This window comes from Protopterus annectens, chromosome 1.part1 (genome assembly GCF_019279795.1).
Source record: "Protopterus annectens isolate FY-2018-M chromosome 1.part1, PAN1.0, whole genome shotgun sequence".
In the NCBI taxonomy this organism is placed as follows: Eukaryota; Metazoa; Chordata; order Ceratodontiformes; family Protopteridae; genus Protopterus; species Protopterus annectens.
The window spans coordinates 786,149,232-786,173,504 of NC_056726.1; the positions used below are offsets into that span (position 1 = coordinate 786,149,232).

General features: G+C 38.0%; 1 protein-coding gene across 1 annotated transcript in view; it reads left to right on the forward strand.

Annotated features, from left to right (window-relative positions):
- The window catches only part of PSTPIP2 (proline-serine-threonine phosphatase interacting protein 2), a 1,323,814-nt gene that overhangs the window by 1,141,879 nt on the left and 157,662 nt on the right, over nucleotides 1-24,273 (forward strand). The window contains exons 7-8 of the mRNA XM_044078135.1: nucleotides 11,293-11,391; nucleotides 18,163-18,208. Coding sequence (XP_043934070.1) covers nucleotides 11,293-11,391; nucleotides 18,163-18,208 — 145 coding nt within the window. The remainder of the gene's footprint in view (nucleotides 1-11,292; nucleotides 11,392-18,162; nucleotides 18,209-24,273) is intronic.

Sequence of the window (24,273 nt, forward strand, 5' to 3'; positions counted from 1 at the left end):
GGAATGATAATATCTGTCTATCAGAAAACCCTCAGCCTACAGAAAAAGGCATCACCTTTCCAATGGCAAAGGTAGAAAAAAGAGGCAAGGGGCAGGTGAAAAGGAAGAAATCAAAACTGAACGTGGAAGGATTGAAGAACATCACTGTAAGAAAAAAGAAGAGAAAGACAGATGATGACTACATGGCTCAAGCTGTGGATTTACAGCACCAGCTGGATGAGAATTTAATATGCAATGAAAACAGTGGAATTAAGACTAATAGAGATGAAGATCTATCCTTCGTAACAATTGATAGAGCAGAAATTACTGTATTAGAAGCTGAAGATTCTTCAGAGATGGTCAGCAAAGATATTCTTGTAATTGGAGATTCAGTTATTAGAGTAACTGATGAACATCGAGCAGTGTTATGCTTACCAGGAGCAAAAATAGAAGATGTGAAACAAGCCTTGGAATGCCTTAATGTAAGGAAGTATGGTCTAGGGTTGCCACCTTTTCAAATGCCCAAAGTGGGGCATTTTTTGTACAAACGTCAGATTTTGCAAGGTAAAACATACCCACGGCCAGTACAAAGGACAGAACTTCACTTTTTGCCTAAATAAGCGCTTATTCTTGTAGCCATTTAGTTGTTTATTCTGTTTCTTATAACATTTAGGTGTTTCAGAAACAGAATAACTGTCTTATGTAACTATTACATTAAATATAGGAGATAAGTCTGTCCAAATATCTCAGGACATTTGCAATTTTTTCAATTTTTATGCAGGACACAACTGCCCAAAGAGGGACTGTACCTCGCAAGGTGGGACAGGTGGTAACCTAGTATGGATCTGTTTTTATTCATGTTGGTACAAATGATGTCCCCAACAAAGGTTCTCTGACTCTTAGTTGGGAACTGACAGCCCTCCTAGATAGTATAGCTTGTATTGGTGTTAGGACATATTTTTCACAAATCACCTATAGAAAGGATAGTCAGGTCACTGTGAAGGAAACGATTTTTTGGATAAACACCTACATGGAAAAAAATGTCCTGTTTTAAAAAATGGAAATGTGTAGAGCATCCAAGCTTTCTTTTGGGCAAACGTGTTCAGACAGGATGGTGTGCATTTGTCTGGATCAAGGAAGATAATTTTTGCAGCAGATATTTTGCAGTATTTGACAAACACTAGCCAGGATTTTTGCCAGGTCAGCAGCATTTGATGCATCTCTAGTGGTTGTTAATGCTAGAAGGATTAATAATAACATTTTTTTATTAGAAAATTTGTTACGTTCCCACATGATTGATGTTGTTATAGTTTGTGAAACATGGTTAAAGAACAATGACTGGAAACCAGTTCTTTCAGGGTATAAATGTTTTTACTGTAACAGACATTCTAACCAAAAATCAGGTGGAGGTGTTATGATAGGGATTAAAGATAGCTATGTGACCTATGATTATTAAATGTTCAATGACAATACCAATACTATAGACTGTGTAACTGTGACAATAAAGACAACCCTGGAACATGTAACAGTTGTTTGAGTGTACAGACCACCAAAGTCAAGTGCAGATGACCTAGAGGAATTCATACATTTCTTACATGAAACAGAGGAGGGAAGAATAAAATTAGCTAGGGACTTAAATTTACCAGAAACAGAGTGGAATAATATTGATTCAACACCGTTAGTAAAGAAATTATTCACAGAGTATATTCAGGAACAACAAATGCTTCAGACTGTAAACAGCCTACCAGGAGACAGAATATACTAGATATTGTTTGTGTTCCCAAAGAAATTACTGTAACTTCAAGTCAAGTTGTACCACCATTGATGTGCAGTCATCATGAGGTCATAAAGGTAAATTTTTTGCTAGATAATTATGCCAACCTGAAATCTAAGCCAATGCATAGGGAAGCAAAACAGTTACTATATAAAACTAACTGGGGTGAGGTATTCAGTGGAAAAACTGCCGATGGAATAGTCAAAAAAATGTTTAACATCAGGATCTAGGCATGCAACATCAGGGGGATATATTGCTATAAGAACAAAATACCTGATTAAGGTGAGAGACAAAAAAAATATAAGAAATGGAAGAGAGGTCGAGCTCCAACTTTGAAAACTGAAATTAACAAGCTGGACAAACAGATTAAGCATAGTGTTAGACAAGTTCAAGAAATATTTGAAGAAAATGTATATAAAGATATTGAGCATAATAGGAAACCTTTTTATAGATACATAAGATGTGGAAGGAGTAAAGATACACAAATTGATAAACTGTGTGCAGATTCTAAAATTTATTCTCAGACACAACAGATTATAGATATATTTACAAATTCTTATGCAAAACAGTTTGGCTCCACAAAAGGGGTGGTAAGTTGTCCTAGTGACAATGCCCAGATACTGGAATCAAATTAGATTATATTGAAAAACAACTGTGCAAACTGGATCCAAACAAAGTGCAGGGAGGAGACGGAATAAGTAACAATGACCTGAGAACACTTAAGCAAGAACTTACACTGCCGTTACATCTATTATTCACTAGGTCATATAAATATGGGGAGATTCCTCAAGATTGTAGACAGGCACTTATTAAACCTGTCTTTAAGGGAAAGGTGAGTAGGACAAATCCAGAATCATATAGACCCTTAAGTCTACTTTCATGTTGTGGAAAAATAATGGAGAAGGTAATACTGGATAAGTTATTGTCAGAACTGGATAGGTTGGGACTTGAAACAGTATATCAGCATGCATATGTTGAAAATAGATCTATTACCACCTGTAACATGATGTTCTATAACAATATAATAACAGCTATGAATGAAAATTGTGCTCATGTGATTTATATAGTTAACTTCAGCATTTGACAGGGTCATGCACAAAACACTGATCAATAAATAAGTACAACTAGGTATTCATGTACTTTTGATAAGATAGATAGCTGCATGGCTTACAAATAGGACATGGCAAGTATCACACACCAACTGGACAGGTGAAATCCTTGGTTATAGTCAAGGTGTCCCACAGGGCTCTATACTAGGCCCTTACTTGGTTAGATTGTATCTTTCAGACCTTACTTTTTTCATCTGAGGTGTTCTACAGTCTATATGCTGACGACCTGAACTTGGGTAAACTGATTACAAGTGTTACAGATAAGGCATGTCTGCAAAATAATTTGACTAAATTGACCATTTGGGCACAGGAGAAAAATATGTTGATAAATACATCAAAAACTAAGCATATGAGATTTTGGAGACATAAACTGAAAGATGAATATTTAATACAGCACACAGTGACTGAAACTGTAGACCCATTTAAGGACCTGGGTATATGGGTAGATTCAGCTATGAGTTTTTCTAATCATATCAACCAATTGGCCAATGATAGTTATAGAACTATAGGTTGTATAAAAAGATTTATAAAGTCTAGGAAATCAGACATAATGAAGTCATTGTTTGTTAGTTACATTAGACCCAGACTTGAGTATGGAATAAAAATATGGAAACACTATAGGAAAACAAGCATGAGTAAACTGGAAAGAGTACAGCGGAAATATACTAAGGGCATCCATGGATGTGAAAATCTAAGTTATTATGAAAGACTAAAATATCAGAACGTGTACAGTGTCTCTTACAGATATTTAACAGGAGATCTTATTCAGGTGTATAGGGCATTTAGGGACAACTACCTTTGGGAATGTTTGAGGTTATCAAAACATACTAGAGAATCATCAGATTACCTATGTAGAAGATTCTATAGGAATGAGAAGTGTACTAATTGGTTCTCTGACAGAGTAACTGATGCTTGGAACAGACTACCAAATTACATTAAAGCAAGTGCTAGTTTAGATATTTTTAAGAACAGCCTGGACATTTATTATGGGAACAAGTATTTTGGCATATTGGCAAGCTAGAAGGACTTTAATGCCCATGCTTGAAGCATTTTTATGTATGTATGTATATATTTACCTGATGATATCCATGTGTAAAGCTGCAATAGGCTGTTGAAAGAGAGTGTTTAAGATGACTGTGAATTATCAGTATAACAAGAGAAAAATATTTTAAATCATATAACAGACGTAAAATTCCTCATATTAAAGACTGCATAAAAAATATCCATAAGGAACTAAAAGCTACTAATATGGCTTTTTTGGTAAATAAGGCAAGTTATGGACTTTAATTAACATTTTGAAGGCAAGGATACTTATAAGTTTTTCTTTAGCTACATTAGAAAACTAGGAGATAACAACCAGTAGTGTTTTGATCTTATTCAAAGCATCATCACCCACTCAGACCTAGTAGGCATAGCAAATATACTAGCAGACAGAGCTAGTACAGACTTACCCTGAAATCTTCTTCTTCTTCCAGCTTTTCCCAGTTAGATGTCGTCACAGTGGATCACCTGTCTGCTCATGACTGGCAGTAGGGTTTTACGTTGTCAAGTTGCCAGCCCAGCGCCCAACCTTCCACAGAAGGCACAGACACACACACATTCACACCTAGGGCCAGTTTAGTGTCCAATTCACTTACAGCATGTCTTTGGGATGTGGGAGGAAGCCAGAGCACCATACCCATGCGACCACAGGGAGGACATGCAGACTCTGCACAGAAGGCACCCCAGCCGAGGATCAAACCAGAGAACCTCTTGCTGTGAGGTGACAATGCTAACCACATACTTCCCCTGAAATAATTATCTTAATTCCACAACTTTCCAAATACTTTACACATCCTAATGTTACAAAGGATCACATGCTGAAGGTGCATTCTAAAACTAAAAATATTACTTCTGTGGGATCTGATAATTTACCAGGATACCTAATCTTTTTGAACTATTGTGGCTACCCCTTACCGGGAAAAGCCGAAAAGACAAACAACAACAACAACAACAACCATCAGCCAGGCATTACAGATTAATATGCACCAGAACAATTAAGAACAGTCTTTTACCACAGTTTAGTTAATTTCTGTGAGGTTACACAGACTGTAGACAGTGATCATTCTGTTCACACAGCTTATATGGATCTGGGTAAAGTTAAGTGTGTTAAAAGTAGATCCATTCATGGAGATGGTAATAGCCAACTGTCTGAAAGTTAAAGCCTTCATAGTTAAGGTGGCAGGTGTCTTCTCAGAATGTGTGGTGGTAACTACTGGTGTGTTCCAGGGCTCATTACTGGGACCCACCATTTTTGGCATCTGCTTTGCCACTCTCCAAACTGGTAATCAGGACCTTTGGGTAACCAAGCTGATGGATGAGTGCAAATTGGGTATTATTTTCAAATCTCTGTCTTATACCCATTCATCACAAGAAGAACAAATCCTCATAAAGAAGTGGTGTATGAAGAAAGGGCTAAAATTAAATGTGAAAAAAGTGTAGTATTGTCACAGGTGGTAAACAACTCCATCTTTCTCAATTAGCAGAATAGCCAGACCTGGATCAAGGTCAGTTGGGACCCTAGGCAGGGTAATGAATTAGGGCCCTCCACATACACACCCCCCCCCATACCCCCCCACTCAGCCATTCCAGTGTCCCATTACTTGTCTGTTTCTCCACAGTTACCATAAACACTGTTCAAAACTCTCAGTGTGCATACTGTTTTCTGCTTTACTTCTGCAATGATTACAGATATTTTAATTTAAAACATTTATTTCAAATTTTATAGCACAAACACTGATAGGCATTTGCTAAACAAAGCAACACAGTCTCACAATAAAAACAGACTTAGCATTAAAATCTTCTGTGCCTTTGCAACTCACATTCACTGAAACAGCTTTGAAACCTACATTCAAAGAAAATGCATCTGGCCACTGACGGATTACGTTTACCTTTGGGATGTTTTCAAATGATAGACCCCTTGCACACATTTTTAGGGCCTTGCAAACATGCAAGAGTTCTTTGATTCACCTTCCCGATGTATAATACAGCACTACTTTTTAGAATGTGTTTTAAATTTATAGTTTTGAACACTTTTCCAGTAAGTAGTGAAATAAAACATATGAGCCAATAAGGACAAAACTGTCCAATTCAGAACATTTCAACCATACAAAGCCACTCAAACCTCTGTTATTACAATCCACCAAAATCAGTAAATATCCACAATCTCTGCAGAAGTAAAAGTCATCTGAATAATTACACATTAAAGAGATCTTTAATTAATGAAGATGTTGCTGTTAGCAAACAACTTTATATTTCAGTGTTCAATCTACAAATTCAGTGCCTGCTGCCCTTGAAGAACAAAATTGCGTAGGTTACATTACAAAATGGTAAGCTGGTAATATTGCAATAGGAGATGGGTGGCAAACTGAAAACAGGTTCATAGTTACTAGGCATCTCATCCAAAGGAGGAGATACTCAGGGCTGCAGCTTCACCCATCCCCCCTTAAAATACAACACAGTATCAGCAGTCCATCTACATGCTGCAGGAGTAGAACCTACAGCCTTCTGCATCAAAAAATGAAAGTATGTTACCTGTTGTGCTACTCTCATTTGCTAAACAAAACAGACTTAGCATGAGCAGCAGTAAACTTATCTCCCTTGAAGCTCATAAATCCTTGAAAATGCACTTGAAACGCAATTCTTTGAAAAATGCAGCTTGCTGGTTAGGGTAGCGGATTCAGGCTGTTGTTTCCTATAGCTAAGGTAAAGGGTGTCAGCCTAAGCAAATTACTAACCACCTGCTGACCCTAACTAGGTCATTTCACACACACACACACACACACACACACACACACACACACACACACACACACACACACACACACACACACACACACGCCTCAACCTTTTAGAGCAAGAAATCTGGACAAAGCCACAAATAATGAGGGGACAAAGGCCCAAAAATAGGGATGCTTTTTAAATATTGCTCTTACAAACTCAGAAAGGAAAGTTGACAGAATAACAGGGTTTGCATTAGCATGATTTTTCTAAAGGATATGAAGTCTGAAAATCAAATGTCTGCCATTATTTTCTGACTTCATTTCTCGGTGACTTGACAGAAAACTACAATTTTATGAGAAATGGACCAAAAATATGAGTTGAAAATCTAGACAGTTGAAAGCTATGAACCATGAACCCTACCTTCCTCTTACACACACACACACACACACACACACACACACACACACACACACACACACACACACACACACACACCCATGATGACAACCAGACAATTCACTACTTAACCTCTTAGTGTAAGAAATCGGGACAAAGTCTAAAATAATGAAGATATAAAGGCCCAAAAATGGAAACACACTTTAATTATTGCTCTTATTAAATTAGAAAATTGCTATAATATCAAGACTAGTGTTAGCTCATTTTTGAAGGATATGAAATCTAAAACTCAAGTATGTATCTTTAACGGACTCCTAATCCTGCAAAAACCATGGACATTTGATGACCACCCACCATGTGCTCTATTTCAGCCCTTCACTCACACCTACTGTGTTGTATTCACACAGACACACACACACACACACACACACACACACACACACACACACACACACACACACACACACACACACACACACACGCACACATACCATGACAAACTGGCCAATTTACTACTCTCCACCGTAGAGAGTGACTTACCTTACTATGTCGTTGTTTGGTCCGTAACTTCCATTGAACATTCCGCTCATCTTGGGAGGCTGGCAAACTCAAAGCTGAGATAGGGAGTTGATGCAGCAGGCAAAATGGATGACAATGAACTGTTTTTTTTTTTTTTTGTTTGTTTTTTGTTTTTGTTTTAACACTCTTCAGGAGGGGTCACAACGAGCGAGGACTCCAGTCATTGATGGCAGCATAAAATAAATAAATAAAGCATGGCTTAACAGACTGTTAAACCTGCTAGTGCACCTGTGACCTGCTGCTGACCCAACTAAATTATTTGCAGACCAATGCACCCTCTTAGTGTTGCTTAGTCTGATGCCTGGCAGACAAAAAAAAACTTTTCTACTGGAAATGTCCCTCCACACTCCTAACAGAGTGGAAGAAGCCAAGCCAACCAATGCCCATGAAACTGTTGTGAGCACATTGAACCATGCCCAGTCCACACAATGGTTTGGAATCATCAAATTGTAATCTGAATTCCAAAAAAATAAATAAATGTTGCAGAAATAAAATATTTTCCCCGTTTTTGGGTCCCTAGCCTTTGTGTGGCCCTAGGCAACTGCTTATGTCATCTTCTGCTGGATCTGGCTCTGAGAATAACGAATATCACACTCAAAACTGATAATGTCACCAGGGATTTTCAAACCTACACAATAATTTCTATTCCATTAATCACTATGTAGCAACAGTAATCATGAAATCCTTCTATTTAGCACCAGTGAGATCAAGAAGCATATCATCTAAGACAAAAGAAGTTATCATTCCCCTTTATGGAACCCTAATTTTACCAATTGTTGAGTATAACTCCCTCTTTGGAATGTCCCCTTTTAGACATATTATGCAATTTGAAAAGCTGTAGCAGTCCAAACTAAAAAAGAGTTTTGGCCTAAAGTCTCTGAGCTACCAGAAAAGGCTTGAAGCTCAATCCCTTTACTGTTTCCCGCAGGCTTTTGCAGAGTGATCTATGTCTTCTATTCTGCACCAAGAGGGATCCCATCATCTTTGATTCCCAGATCTTTGCAAGTCAAATAATATCACTGATACCAAGACAAGGGATTTAAATCTCCACTGGCACATAACAAAATACCAAAACTAGGGATTTAAATCTCAACTGGCATATAACAAAGGCATTACCTATGACGTTCCCCATCTCTGGAATAAACTTCTCCTGCATGATAAACAAAGTGGCCATCTAGTATCCTTCAGATTAAATTTGGATGATTGGATGACTCTCCATACATTTATTCCATGTCTGACCTGCTTAAGAGTAAGAGTGGGTAATGGCAAGGCATACATGGTCTTGTGACTCAGTTGCCTTATATTTCATATTAGCAAATAAGAAAAATCACCAACAGCAGCCAAAAATCGCTCAAATGAGATGATAATATTAATGAAAAATGAAATTTCCAGGCAACCAACACAGCTTTAAGCATACGAAATTTATTACAAAAAAATAAAAACTGGATAAGTGCTTTCACACAATGCGTGCTTCATCAGATCCAAAGTACAATTCAAAAAGCCAAGTTTAAGTATCCTAAAAACAATTAAGACAAACCAATAAAAAACTATTATTTTTTGATGAGATCTACATTTCTTCAACATTGGTTGGTCTTAATTGTTTTTAGGATACTTAAGCTTGGCTTTTTGAATTGTACTTTGGATCTGATGACGCACTCATTGTGTGAAAGTGCTTATCCAGTTTTTATTCTTTCGTAATAAATTTCATATGCTTACAGCTGTGGTGGTCACCTGGAGATTTCATTTTTCACTAATATTTCATATCAGCCTATGATCCTATTCTCTGCTTTTACCTTTTCCTATAATGAGTTGGTGCATTTGCCTTAAGTGTTGAGTGTGCGCCTTATAACTACATAAAAAGGAACATTCTCACCAGGTTTCTTAGTACCATTATGAGGTAACATGCCTAACATACTGGTGTACTGTTTTTCTTCTAATCTTCTGTTTGGCCTGCATGCCTACTTTTTTGTCTCCTGGCCTTATTAACTGTGACAGCTGTAAAGTACACAGTGGTGTGATTGTATGCAGCTGTGATGCTTTTCACTGCTCTACTTCCCATTCTTGTTTTATATCTGTTTAAAGTTATTTTATCATAGATATTAAAACTTATGTGATATTACACAATTCCGTAGTCTGCACAATGGCACAAAAATTTTACATGATATTTTGTTTGCAATTTTTAAATTAATGTTCCCTACTTACTGCTTTTTTTTGTAAAATTGTATTTAACAATGTCTATGTTCTGTTTCCTATATGTTTTTTTTATATCTGTAATTTACCCTTGGAGCTTTTCTCCCCGGGCCTCTACTGAAAATGGACATATATCCAGCTAGACTAGCCCAGTCAACAAATGTAAAATAAAATAAATAAATAAATAAAATAAAAAAATGGTACAACACTAACTATATGTCACAAATACATTAAGATAACAGAGACTGATGGCATTTAAACATTTTGCTGAAGTCATAGCCGATGCTTGATGCATAACTATGAACCTATTATTTACTCTCCTCATTCATCCTGCACATGTGTGTGTGTGTGTGTGTGTGTGTGTGTGTGTGTGTGTGTGTGTGTCTATATGTGTATCTTTCGCTATTAGAAGTACTACGTCCCTGGAACAGAATGGACTAATTGCTAGTGTTTTTGTTTTCTGCGTACATAAGCAGTTCTGATTGTTTTGGTTATGCATTTTTCATGTGTAGTTCCACGCTTTGTAAAGTGTACATTTTTTAAAAATATTTAAATTTGAAAATTGTGCATTCAGTGCACAAGCCACACCTTTTTGATTCTTGTGTTCAGACTCTGGAAATCAGTTCTATCATGATTCAGAAAGCTTCCGTAATGTATGAGATTGTAATCTCAGTTGAAGACGTATGTTCTCATCTAGCTCTCCTCCTTCCTTCCATCAATCCTCATCATTTTATCTGTTCTCATAACAAAGAATCACATTTTAGCTCTTGTCCACTAATGCCATTCTATTCCTTTACTCCCTCTTCTACCCATCATTTTATACTTTTCAGATATCCCATTTTTTTGAGACTTTTCTTACTTTCTTCTATGCAACTGAGTATTTGATACAAAATTTGTCTATACCTTCTTAACTCTATTGTTCCTATGTTATATACCTTTGTTAATACTTGCTTGTGTTTTTTAATGCGTTGTTATGTTTTTTTTTTTCGCATTTATTTTGTTATATCTGCAGGTTTATGTATTCTCCCTGACTGGCACCATATTAGTCACTTGTGATCAGTCCTCTGTCCTGGTTAAAAATTTTGAATGAATGAATAAATAAATAAACAAATTTAATTACTTTTATCTTAATATTGTTTAGACATCATGGTTATGCCTAAGATGAGTGTCTACCATACTTGTAGAGAGTTTTTGCAGTTTTGTAAATCAGCTGAAGTGCTTTTATCGTAATGTTCATTATTAACAACTTTTGAAAATGTCGACTGGATTTTGGATGTGCACAATGTTTTTAGCTCTTCTTCCTGTATAACAGTGCATTGAAATTGTTTGAAAACATCTAGGTAAAACCATTTGCAAATAAGTAATGTAAACAAAGGTAACATTCCAAAGGTCTGTTCCCCATATTTAATATTGCATGACTTTAGTGTACTTTTAAAGAGCTCTTAAAGTTTACTAATCATGAATAAAGTAATAATATTAAATGGTGTGTTAAATGTCTTACAGTCAAAGAAAACATATGAACAGAAGTGCAGAGATAAGGATGAAGCAGAACAGGCACTTAACCGAAACGCAAACACTGGGAATCTGAAACAACAAGAGAAGGTAAGTTACGGCAACGCATATAACGTGGTTCATTCTCTGCACACTTAAAACATGCCAGTATCTATTAATTCTATTTTACTTTACTAAGAACCATGAAATGGCTTTAACTGCAGTCTTTACATCCATATAATAAATTTATGCTGTCTTGGACCACTAGCTTCTAGTCTATTTCCACTGTAGATTTTGGATGAAACATACACACTCACACACACACACACGCACATACATATGGCCACTTAAGTGTAGCTCTGAGTTTGAACATTGACTATGATCAAGATGAGTATAACAGAATGATTTTTACAGTAACTAGTTTAATAAAGGAATGCATACGAAATATATAAAAAATAATAACTCTGACTGGTTCCAGTATAAGTCCAGTAAACTCAACTCTTCAACATGGATACTCTGCCAGCTTTACCAGAATATTGCTGACATGTGTCGGTGCCTCAAAGAATTTTACAGTTATGGTATAGACTTATACACATCGTGTTCACAGGCTGCCTTTTTTCCATTAGGGATGTAGGTGCCAAACTGGGATTAAACTGATTAGTTACCATAGACTGGTCCAAATTTTAATAGGGTTAGGGAGGAGCTGTGTTTCACATGAATGGGAAGCATGTTCCAGAGAAGGGGTAATCTGTAAGATACATACCTGTCTCTCCAAAATGTCTTGTTTGTGTAGTAGAAAAGGATTAAGTTTTTAGAATGGGCGTTTCTCATGCTGTTTGTTTTGTGGATGTGTAACAAATCTACCTGTGTAGGATCAGAGGATGCATTGTAGGTTAGGTATAGATTGCTATGCAGTAGTCTGTAGGAGACCCAGTACAATTGTAGGGTTTACAGATGGTCCACATAGGACTTGTTTACTCCCTGTATTCTTTTTGTGAGTAACATCCATGGTCTCTAAAGCTGTTGCAAAGGCCTGGTCAGGTACACGTGAGAAGTGCTTTGTACTCAATGACTGGTCTGATGAGAGCCGAATGCAGAGGAACATTGACCTCCTTGGACTTGGAAGCCATATCCTTACTTGTAAGTTGTGCAATGTATATGTTTCTCACCACAGCAAACATGTGGTGGATAAAAGGTCAGGTAACTGTCAACATGCGTTCCCAGTTCCCTGACCATTGGGTCTACATTTAGGGGTATATTATCAGTTTCGTAATTTCCAGGAATGGACATATTTTCAAAAGGTGCTATTATGAAATTTTTCTACATTGAGTTTTTGTTCATGTCTTTGGCAACAGTAGTTTTTTTGTATATGTCAGGCCTTCTTGAAGGGTATCTGTGTCTTTCGGGGATTCAATGACCACATCTAGTTTGCAGTCATCTGCAAACTGGTCAGACAGAGGCCCTAGGCATTTGCCTTAACTTCAGAGAAGTAGATTCCAAATGGAGAGGCCCCAGCACCAATCCCTATGGGGCTCCCCTTGTGACAGGCTTCTTTGTGGAGGTGGATTCCCCTATCCTTACTTCTTGTGTTCTATTCATGAGCCAGCTTGTTATCCATCAGATGACATATGTTTATGCCTAATTTTGTAAATTTATCTACAATAATACTTGAGTGAAGTATTGTGTCAGGTGTCTTGGCCAGGTCTACAAAGGTAGTATACACTGTTTGCCCTTTTCCATAACTTTAGTGACCTTCTCAAAGAAGTCCATTAGGTTAAGTAGACATGATTTGCCTTTGAGAAAATTGAACTGGGTAGGGTTCAGTGTATTCAGGTTTCCTATGTCATCATTTATCCGGTCCATGATAATTCTTTCCATGGCTTTGCGCATGAGACTAGTTAGACTTATGGGTCTGTAGTTTTCCAGATTTGTGGAAGCCCCCCCCCCCATGTAGAGAGATATCTATTTTTTTGCTATGAAGCCTGTCTGAAGGCTATGGTTAAACAGAGATTCTAGTGGGACTAACAGATCATGTTTCTTGCTATTCAGGAGGCATCATGGGATATTATCAGGGCCTTTTAAAACCAGTGTTCTTGGTCTTAGAGAGTGCAGTATGAACCTGCTCCCTAGTGACAGTTGATGGAGAAATGGTGGAGGGTATTTCCTGGGGGTGACTGGAGTGATAAGGAGGTACAATAAGAGCTAAATTTATTTGCAAGCAGATTTGCTATATCTGCTAGCTATGTATAGTTGGCTCCATTCCACATTAGTTCGGTACATTGTTGAGTGTGCTGTGGACATAACTGAAAGCCTTATGGCTGTTATTAGCTTGGGAGGCTATGTTTATCTCAAATTTCACTTTAGTGGACTTGATTAGTCCCCTGACATGTTTGTTCTTATTGATGACGGAGGCTTTACCTTGCTGAGCAATACCATTCCTGTTTTTGGACATGATTTTTTTTCCTTTTGTTATATAACCTATTTATACAGATTCTGTTTTTTCCTTCATTATTATAGCCTTTTATACCCTTCTCATCAGTAAACCTTATCTATGAAATATTCCTTCATTTTCTTTCTTACACTACCTTTTCTCTTTCAAGAAACCATGACTGTATGCATAAAAAATGCTTGAGCTAGTTTGTATATAGTGTGTTATAACCTTATTGCTTATTTTTCATGTATCCATATACTTTACTCTTTGTAGGGGTGATAGTCCCTATAATCAATGTACATTTGTAATTTAACTTTTTTGTTTTTTGTATATTTTTCATGTATCCTTACATTGTATATTTTTGTGTGATAAAAATCTCTGTAATCAGTGTAAATTTGTAATTTTACTAATTGTGCTTCTGGTGCTTTCCCCCCTGGAACTCCACTGAAAATGGGTATATACCCATTCAGACTTTCCTGATAAACAAATGTCAAATAAATAAACAAGATTCCACCAGGGTGGCTTTTTTTTGGAGGTTGCCCTATGTTTATTTCGGGTAGGAACAGCTAGCAGTCTCGATGCAGCAATTCACAAAAAAGAGCACATTAAAGAAAATCTGTCTGCAGTTGTTCCTTTTTTCCACGGTTATTCTTGACTACAGTTATCACTGACCAATAAGATACAGTAGCTGAATTCGCATAATGCAGTAATACAGGCAGTAGCAACTTCAGAACAAAACTCCCAGTCTGTACATTACAAGCACCAGGGATAGATCTGTCTTCTCCTCACTCTTCTGTCAGCCATGTGGTTCATATCTCTTTCATAACAAAAACACATCCTTAGCTATCTCCTTAAACAATCTCCTAATTAATCATTTATAGATTCCTGTTTGAGGAAATGTCAAACATTCTGATATTACATATTCACATTTTAGCTATGACTGCTGTGTTATCAGCAGACGGGAGTCACAATTTCAGGTACAACCTTTATATATTTCCTTTTTTTCATTCCTAAAACAGGTTGCAAAGTGACACATCTGTCCATGCTACTGAATAAATCCTGAATTGTTAGTTTAGCTGCTGTGATGTCCGTTAGATTCTGGTTCAGAAAACAGTGGCATATTTATCTATATAATAGCCTTCATAGGTGCACCCTCACTAACCCCTTAATCACTGCCTTCACAGGTGCACCCTCTGTAACTCCTTAGTCACTGCCATCACAGGTGCACTCTCTGTACCTCCTTAATAACTGCCTTCACAGGTGCACAATCTGTAACTCCTAAGTCACTGCCTTCACAGGTGCACCCTCTGTAACTCCTTAATAACTGCCTTCACACGTGCACCCACTGTAACTCCTAAGTCACTGCCTTCACAGGTGTACCCTCTGTAACTCCTTAGTCACTGCCTTCACAGGTGCATCTTTTGTAACTTCTTAATCACTGCCTTCACAGGTGTGCCCTCTGTAACTCCTTAGTCACTGCCTTCACAGGTGCACCCTCTCTAACTCCTTAGTCATTGCCTTCACAGGTGCACCCTCTGTAACTCCTTAGTCACTGTCTTCATAGGTGCACCCTCTGTAACTCCTAAGTCACTGCCTTCACAGGTGCACCCTCTGTAACTCCTTAGTCACTGCATTCACAGGTGCACCCTCTGTAACTCCTTAGTCACTGCCTTCACAGGGGCATCTTTTGTAACTTCTTAATCACTTCCTTCACAGGTGCATCCTCAGTAACTCCTTAATCACTGCCTTCACAGGTGCACCCTCTGTAACTCCTAAGTCACTGCCTTCACAGGTGCACCCTCTGTAACTCCTAAGTCACTGCCTTCACAGGTGCACCCTCTGTAACTCCTAAGTCACTGCCTTTACAGGTGCACCCTCTGTAACTCCTTAGTCACTGCTTTCACAGGTGCACCCACTGTAACTCTTTAGTCACTGCCTTCACAGGTGCACCCTCTGTAACTCTTTAGTCACTGCCTTCACAGGTGCACCCTCTGTAACTCCTAAGTCACTGCCTTCACAGGTGTACCCTCTGTAACTCCTAAGTCACTACCTTCACAGGTGTACCCTCTGTAACTCCTTAGTCACTGCCTTCACAGTTGCAGCAGTCACTGCCTTCACAGGTGCACCCTCTGTAACTCCTAAGTCACTGCCTTCACAGGTGCATCTTTTGTAACTTCTTAATCACTGCCTTCACAGGTGTGCCCTCTGTAACTCCTTAGTCACTGCCTTCACAGGTGCATCTTCTGTAACTCCTTAGTCACTGCCTTCACAGGTGCACCCTCTGTAACTCCTAAGTCACTGCCTTCACAGGTGCACCCTCTGTAACTCCTAAGTCACTACCTTCACAGGTGTACCCTCTGTAACTCCTTAGTCACTGCCTTCACAGTTGCAGCAGTCACTGCCTTCACAGGTGCACCCTCTGTAACTCCTTAGTCACTGCCTTCACAGGTGCATCTTTTGTAACTTCTTAATCACTTCCTTCACAGGTGCATCCTCAGTAACTCCTTAATCACTGCCTTCACAGGTGCACCCTCTGTAACTCCTAAGTCACTGCCTTCACAGGTGCACCCTCTGTAACTTCTAAGTCACTGCCTTCACAGGTGCACCCTCTGTAACTCCTAAGTCACTGCCTTCACAGGTGCACCCTCTGTAACTCCTTAGTCACTGCTTTCACAGGTGCACCCACTGTAACTCTTTAGTCACTGCCTTCACAGGTGCACCCTCTGTAACTCTTTAGTCACTGCCTTCACAGGTGCATCTTCTGTAACTCCGTAGTCACTGCCTTCACAGGTGCATCTTCTGTAACTCCTAAGTCACTGCCTTCACAGGTGCACCCTCTGTAACTCCTAAGTCACTGCCTTCACAGGTGCACCCTCTGTAACTCCTAAGTCACTACCTTCACAGGTGTACCCTCTGTAACTTCTTAGTCACTGCCTTCACAGGTGCAGCAGTCACTGCCTTCACAGGTGCACCCTCTGTAACTCCTAAGTCACTGCCTTCACAGGTGCATCTTTTGTAACTCCTTAGTCACTGCCTTCCCAGGTGCATCCTTTGTAACACCTTAATCACTCCCTTCACAGGTGTATCTTCTGTAACTCCAGGGTCATTAACATGATAAGGACTGAGCAAAGCTTTTTTTGCAGACAGATTTGAATAAAGAATTTAAACTTTACCACATAAGTTAACACATCATGAGTTCTTGGTTCAAAGAAGAAGGCCCTAGGTGCTCTTTCCCTGATTTTAGAAGATGATTTATGTTTTTTAGGTTAAATGCTGGTTTGCAAATCTGACCTCTTAATGTAAGGTTATGGCAGTCAATTTTTTTAAAGGTCAGTAGTATGAAAGCTTGACAGGAAAAAGTATGAAACTGTGAAAGGATGACCCCATTAAAATGGAAAGTCTAGGATGAGGAGAGATTCAAAAATATTTAAAACTGACATTGTTTAATAGTGTAATCGACGGGAAAATTGGGATAGTGTCCCACTTTAGATAGCCAACATGTTGGTATTTCTACATTCAGTTATTGACCATGGGATGTAATACATTAGTATACCTACATGTTAAAGGACAATGAGTACATGTCATGCATTATACTGTCAGAGTTAGCAAACTGTCAAGAGGAATTTTAATACATTGCATCCTTCAAGCTCAGGAACACTCAGATAACTGGTTTGAGTGATCTTTGCAAAGCATTGCTATTCTAACAGTACCTGCATGAAGAAAGCTGTTCTACCTCATTTGACTTTTGGAAAAATGAGAAAAATGTGAAGGCATGGGAAAATGGAACCAATATTCTAAATGATTAAGAAATTATCTTGGATTTATAAATCAATGAGGATCCTTTTTTACTGGAGCAGCTTGAAATTTTTCTGTAGCTGATATCACTGCAGTAATTACAGACCTGGTGTCTGAGTCCATATATGTCTGGTACAGCCTTTTTAATAAAGCTATCTAAAATATGAATTGGTTGCATCTCTGAATCAAAAACATTCTATTGCAAGTAGATATGCATTAAGGAAATACATGCACACATACATGCACAGGTCTATAAATATATCTATGTCTATATATTTGTTTATCTGTATATCTATATCTGTGTCTGTACTGGGGTAGGGGTATACTATGTGGTATATAACCATTCTACTAAAAAGAAGACGGTTAACAAAAATCTGTTTATGAAACTGAAGCAACCACAGAGTGGATAATATCAAACACGAGCATGAGAGTTGGAGGGAGCTGTACCTCTACAGAAAACTGTATTCAGCTTTTTGGCTTCAGCATTCTTATTTCAGCTGCTGCGGTTTGTCAATTTGAAGTTTGGCTGTGTAACTTAGGCCCTTTTCCTTACATGGCTACATTTGTGCACATTAGTATGAACTGGGAAACTGAAACTATTGTTTTACTACGTCAGTTATACTGTTGTCTGAATAAAAGGTTTTGATTTATTTTAGCTTACTGCAAAGTCATCACAGGCAAAGTCATTAGCAGAGGAAGCAGGTAAGCATCTCTTATATATTATTTTAGATAGTTTGGCGTGTGTAATGAAAAATATGAGATACAATATAGTTCTGACTGTAACAAAACCTGAGTCTGTTCTCCAGAACCAACATAAAGCTTTGCTGAGAAGGAAATAGAATGTGTGTGTGTGTGTGTGTGTTTGTATATATATATATATATATATATATATATATATATATATATATATATATATATATATGTATGTATGTATACATGGGTCTTCTTTCATTTATCGAAATTATACTTACCCGAAATGCTAAACACCAAGATGACTTTTTCAAAAGAAGAAGTATGCGAAACCCTGAATAACCAAAATTTTACGTAGGGAAAACAACCACTTGTCCACCAGGTCAAAGTAATAAAATGTAACATATTTAAACCTATCCAAGTGGGGGGCTTTGCTCCCTACACCTCTAATGTCGGGGCTATGCCCCCCACACCACCTAACTCAATATATCAACGCTGATATTGCAGTAGATTGAGGAAGAAGGCAAGGTTCACAATGGTGACCAAGTGGTTGTTTTCCTTGTGTAAAATTTCGGTTATCCTTGGTTTCACATAATTCATCTTTTGAAGAAGTCGTCTTGGTGTTTAGCATTTTGGGTAAGTGTAATTTCAATAAAGAGGATGGGTCTCATATACATATCTATATATATATATATATATATATATATATATATATACATATATATATATATATATATGTATATATATATATATATATATATATATATATATATATATATATATGTTTATGCATGTGCACACATATATGGATTTATTTGAAATGATAAACTTTTAAGAACATTGAACTTCAAATGGTTGAGACCATATGATCAACATTCACAAAAGCTGAATACAAACTAATACCATAAACTGTGTTTCCCCCTACACTGTCAACACCCCCTACTAATTATATATACCTACTCCATCTCACTGAAGTTGGGAAAAAGGCAAATTCCCTTATCCCTCCTGTACTGCAATCTCATTACAAACAGTTCAACTTTTTAGACCATCGATCATATGGACTCGACCATATGAATTTCGATGTTCTGAAAAGTCAGTCTTTGAAAGTAGTGTATATGTATATGTATATATACATATATATATATATGTATATGTATATATACATATATATATATATATATATATATATATATATATATATATATATATATGCATAGAGGTTCATAGGTACTTACTAGTCTGGTGATGCATGTGGGTTTTTAGAAGACTAGCCATAAATTACCCATGAATGCTTTTTCCTTTATGTTTTAAGTATGACTAACCCATATATCAGCAGGTGCTAAACCATGGATGAATTTGTGGTTACCTATCCATTCATTTAGATTATGTTTTAGTAGTGAAATGGAAATACTTTGTTTTATGTAGAGAGAAAAGCAATTTCAAACAAGTTGTATTCTCTGCGATGCATATCTATCCCCTCAACATATTCTATTTATTTTTCAAAAGAAATTTTAACTTCCTGAGCAGGTGTTTATGCCCAACTATACTTGCAAATGTGGAATAGGTTTGCCAGTACAGGGTCTGTTAAGGTTCTGTTTATGAGGACAAGATTAATTCTCAGTAGTCTGTATGACGCCGAGAAGAGGACAAGGCTTTGAGATGGCCCGGATACATTTTATGATTTAAGCCCTTTATTTTTATTTTAAGAAAGCATTATGCGCCTTCAGGTCATGTCAGATGTTTGGGCTGGTACAGACTGAAGTGGGGTTTTATACTCCGGGATCAACTGGATGAATGAGTGCAGAACACAGTAAAATAATCACATCTCTGGACCTAGTTGTTAAACTCTTAGTAGGAAGTTGAGCAATAAAAAGTACTTTCTTACAATGGTGGATACATGGTGATAAAAGGACAGTTTATTTTTTAAGTAGGTTCCCAGGTCCCTAATTACTGGATTCATTTTCAGAGGTGTGTTGTCAATGTGATAGTTACAAGGAACTTCTTGCTTGCTGACGGATACTATTTTACATTTCTTGGTATTTTGTTTTAGTCCATGTTTTTTGAATCAGATATTGGTTTGGCAATAGCCTTCTTGGAGGATCTTAGTATTCTTTGGGGAGTTTATGATGGCACAAAATTTACTGTCCTCTGCAAATTTGGTCAGCCATAATTACTTAGCAGTAGCTTTGGTCTCTGAGAGGTAAATGCCAAAGAGAAGTTGCCCAAGGACTGAACCCTGGGGTACACTACTAGTGGCAGGTACTTTGGAGGAAGTAGAATAGCCCACCCTAATTTCTTGGGTTCTGTTTGTGAGCCAATTTGCTATCCAGCAAATCACACAGGGATTACCATTTGGCTGGGATAGTTTATCTAGGAAACCTGAGTGTGGGATGGTGTTAAATGTCTTTACAAAGTCTAGATGTGCAGTATATATTGATTTGCACTCATCTATTGCTTCAGTAATGTCCTCAAAGATGTCAACCAAGTTAAGTAGACATGATCTGCCCTTGACAAATGCAAACTGGATTCAACTGAGAGTTTGTATGTTACCTGTTTTTTACTTATTAATTCCATGGCCTTACAGATGTGGCTGGGCAGACCTATGGTCTATAATTTCACAGGTCCATTGACTCCACCTTTGTGCAACCCTGTATGTTATCTGGCCCCATAGAAGCAGCATTCTTGGCCCTGGATGGTGCCTTGCAGAGTTTTTCATGAGAGATTTGAGGCAGAGATGTAGATGTCAGTAGGAGATCTGGGAATGTAGGAGTGAAGAGGGAGGGGAGCTTAGAGCTAAATTTATCTGACTTTGCTGTACATTGTTTCTAAGGTTTAAAATGTAGGTGAATTTTTTTTGCGTTGTTATTTGCCTGGGTGTCCATTTTTGCCTCATATCTCTGAACAGTGTTCGGTCTTACAGAGAGGTTCCCAATGGGAACGGGTGTACTTCAGGATTCAGCATTGAGCCCATTGCTGTTCATACTAGTGATGGCCTACATTAACAAACAGGTTGGAGAGGATAGATCAACAAAGCTACTGTATGTAGATAATGTGGCATTACAGGCAAGCACTGAGCAAGATCCTCAGCAAAGGGTAGGGGAATTGAATGCAAAACTGAAGGCACATGGGATGAAACTGAGTACAGATAACACAGCTGTAATGGCAGCTAATGGGAGAAATCCAGAAGAAGATGAGAACTTATATGAAAGGGGAAATTAGTGAAACAGTTTAAAAGCTTCAAGTATCTGGCAGCTGTGGTTGAGGAGAAGGGAAGTCTGAATAAGGAGGTCAAAGCTAGAATCAGAGGAGTGGTAGCCAACTGGCAGAGAGTGTCAGGTGTAGTATACAGTCACAGAAAAATGCCAAAGAAGCTAACAAGCAAGGTGTGAAAAACATTGGTGTGACCAGTACTACTGTATGGTACAGGAATCTGGGCAGTAAAGGCAGAGCAGATGAGGAAGCTAGAGGTGATGGAGGTGAAGTGCCTGAGATGTTTGGTAGGATGCACACTGTGGGACAGATGAAGGAGTGAGGACATAAGAGCAGACACTAAAGTAGCTCCAATTGTAGAAAAGGTTAAAGAAAATAGATTACAGTGGTTTGGTCACATGTGCAGAAAAGCAACAGACAATCTGGTAATGGAGATTTCAGACAGACAGGAAGATGGCAAGAGAAAATGAGGGCATCCATCAAAAATGTGGATGGATTGTGTGAGAGAACACCTGCAACAGTCAAGCATAACTTGCAAAGAAGGTAGGAGAGTGGCACTGAGTAAAGAGAGATGGCAAAAAAGTGACATGATACTCACACCCTGTGTAGAAAATGGGACAAAGTGTATTCATGATGATGATGATGATGATCTGGTTTTGGTTGAGTTGAACAAGGTCCAGAGCTCCTTGGAAAGTTTAGCAAAAGCATTTTTTTTTTTTTTGCTTCTTGAGAGTTACATTTATTTTTAGATAAATTAGTGTTATTTTATTTTGTTGTAGAGCCTGTGTATACTTGGGTTCTGCCAAAGGGATTTATGCTTCTCGGTGACTATTCACATATGCATAGAATTTCCTGGTAATGGATTCTACATAAACAATGGAAGGGGCTGTTTAATTTTGCCAGGTCATCACTCAGTTTCATTAGATTAACCTTGGCATAATCTCTGAATACCGAAGTAATCGAAGACGTTCCTGGTTTCAGTTTAATGGTAAATGAGACTGATGTGTGATCTGATTTAACCAAGGAGGGAGTTACTATTGTAAGGGAGCAGAGCTGTCATATGTTGGTAAAGACCAAGTCCAGTATTTTATTTCCCCTAGTTGGTGTGCCGACTAACTGATACAGAGGGTTCTATTGATGAAGTCCAGAAATCTCTGGTCATACATACTAGAGGATATATATTTCTCCCAGTTAATCGAGGAACTCCATACTAGTAAGGTAGGAGTTATGCACTGAGGGAGACATGGGGTTAGCCATGATCTGCTAATGGGTTCTTGTTAATGGTAAGTTGAACATGGAGGAGTTACAGATCATTATCTTGTCTAACTAATCTGCAGATGAAGTTTTTTTTTTTTTTTTTTTTTCAAATATGGAGGTGTCACTGCCTTTCTTCATCTAGTGTAGTGGACTTGAATGTATGGTAGGCAATGAAACCCTGCACTGATGAAGTACTCTTCACAGTCTTTAACAAGATCTCTGTGACTATGTATATATCAGTGTTTTTCAGGGTAAATGGTACTCGTGAGGAATGAAGTTTTTGTTAAGGATCCAAGCAGCAATACCTTTACTTTATCTAACTTCTGTTTTGTTACACTGAAAGCTTTTGAGAACTGATGTTACCTAAAATTGGAAAAAATGGCTGTACAAAAGGCTTGGAGGGAAGTAGTGCTTGCCATCCTTGGTATATCTGTTAGGACTGTCTAAAATGTGCTTCCAGACTGATACATATAAGAGGCCCTTTGAATGACACCAGAAGCTAAGTCAATAATCTTTTGTTTTGTATTGCAGAATCATTCTTGGTGATGGTAAAATTCTGGTCAATGCTAGAATCATACTAGTCCTGGACACATATTCTCTGAGCTCCAGCATGTCTCTCTTCATATAGTACAAGGAGATATATCTTAAGTCATTTACTTCCACATGTACTATGACATATAATGCTTTTCTTTTGTTCTGCTTTAGTTTTGCATGTGCCAATGTTATTGCTCATTGCATGTGTAGTTATGTGTGGCTCTTTTGTATTATCGAAGTTTTGTTGTCTGCATTTGGGGCTGTTGATCTACTTTAGTAGACCTAAGTGTATAACGGTAGATAGATAGATAGATAGATAGATAGATAGATAGATAGATAGATAGATAGATAGATAGCTGTAATATCCATCCATCCATAACCCCTTTTTCTCATTTTTGCACATGGGGTTGGTGTGGCACTTCAACAGTGGCAATCATCTAGAGCCAAGGTTTACACAGCCGGGTGGCTAGCCCTGCCATGGTAGTTCTTCCACACCACATACTCACATGCACACTCACACCTATGGCCAATTTAAAATCTCCACTCCACCTACTGCATGTCTTTGGAATGTGGAGGAAAACTGGAGTACAAAGAGGAAGCCTACATGAACACAGGGAGGATAAGCAGGCTGTACTTAGAAGGCACCCCAGCCAAGTATTGAACCAAGGAACCTCTTGCTGTGAGGTAAGAACACTACTCACGTTGCCACTGTGCTGCTCATAAATAGCTCTATGTAATTATATATATATATATATATATATATATATATATGTATACACACATATCGATAGGTTCATAGGTTGGTACTAGACTATCGGCTCTAGGGCCTATACAAGCCTAGCCATAACAATTCCTTGGATATTTCTTCCCACAATATTTACTTCCCTGGACCCCTGTCTATCAGGGTGACTGATGTGATCCCCGGGGTGAATTTCCTATCTCCCATCCAATCATTAAGGTTCCTTTTGAAGGGGGCCAAGGAGGCGCTTTGCTTGACATGTATGGACAGTTTAGTCCAGAGTATGGGGAGTCTCTGAGTCAGGAACCTATCCCTCCAGCATGTTTTGTTCATTGTG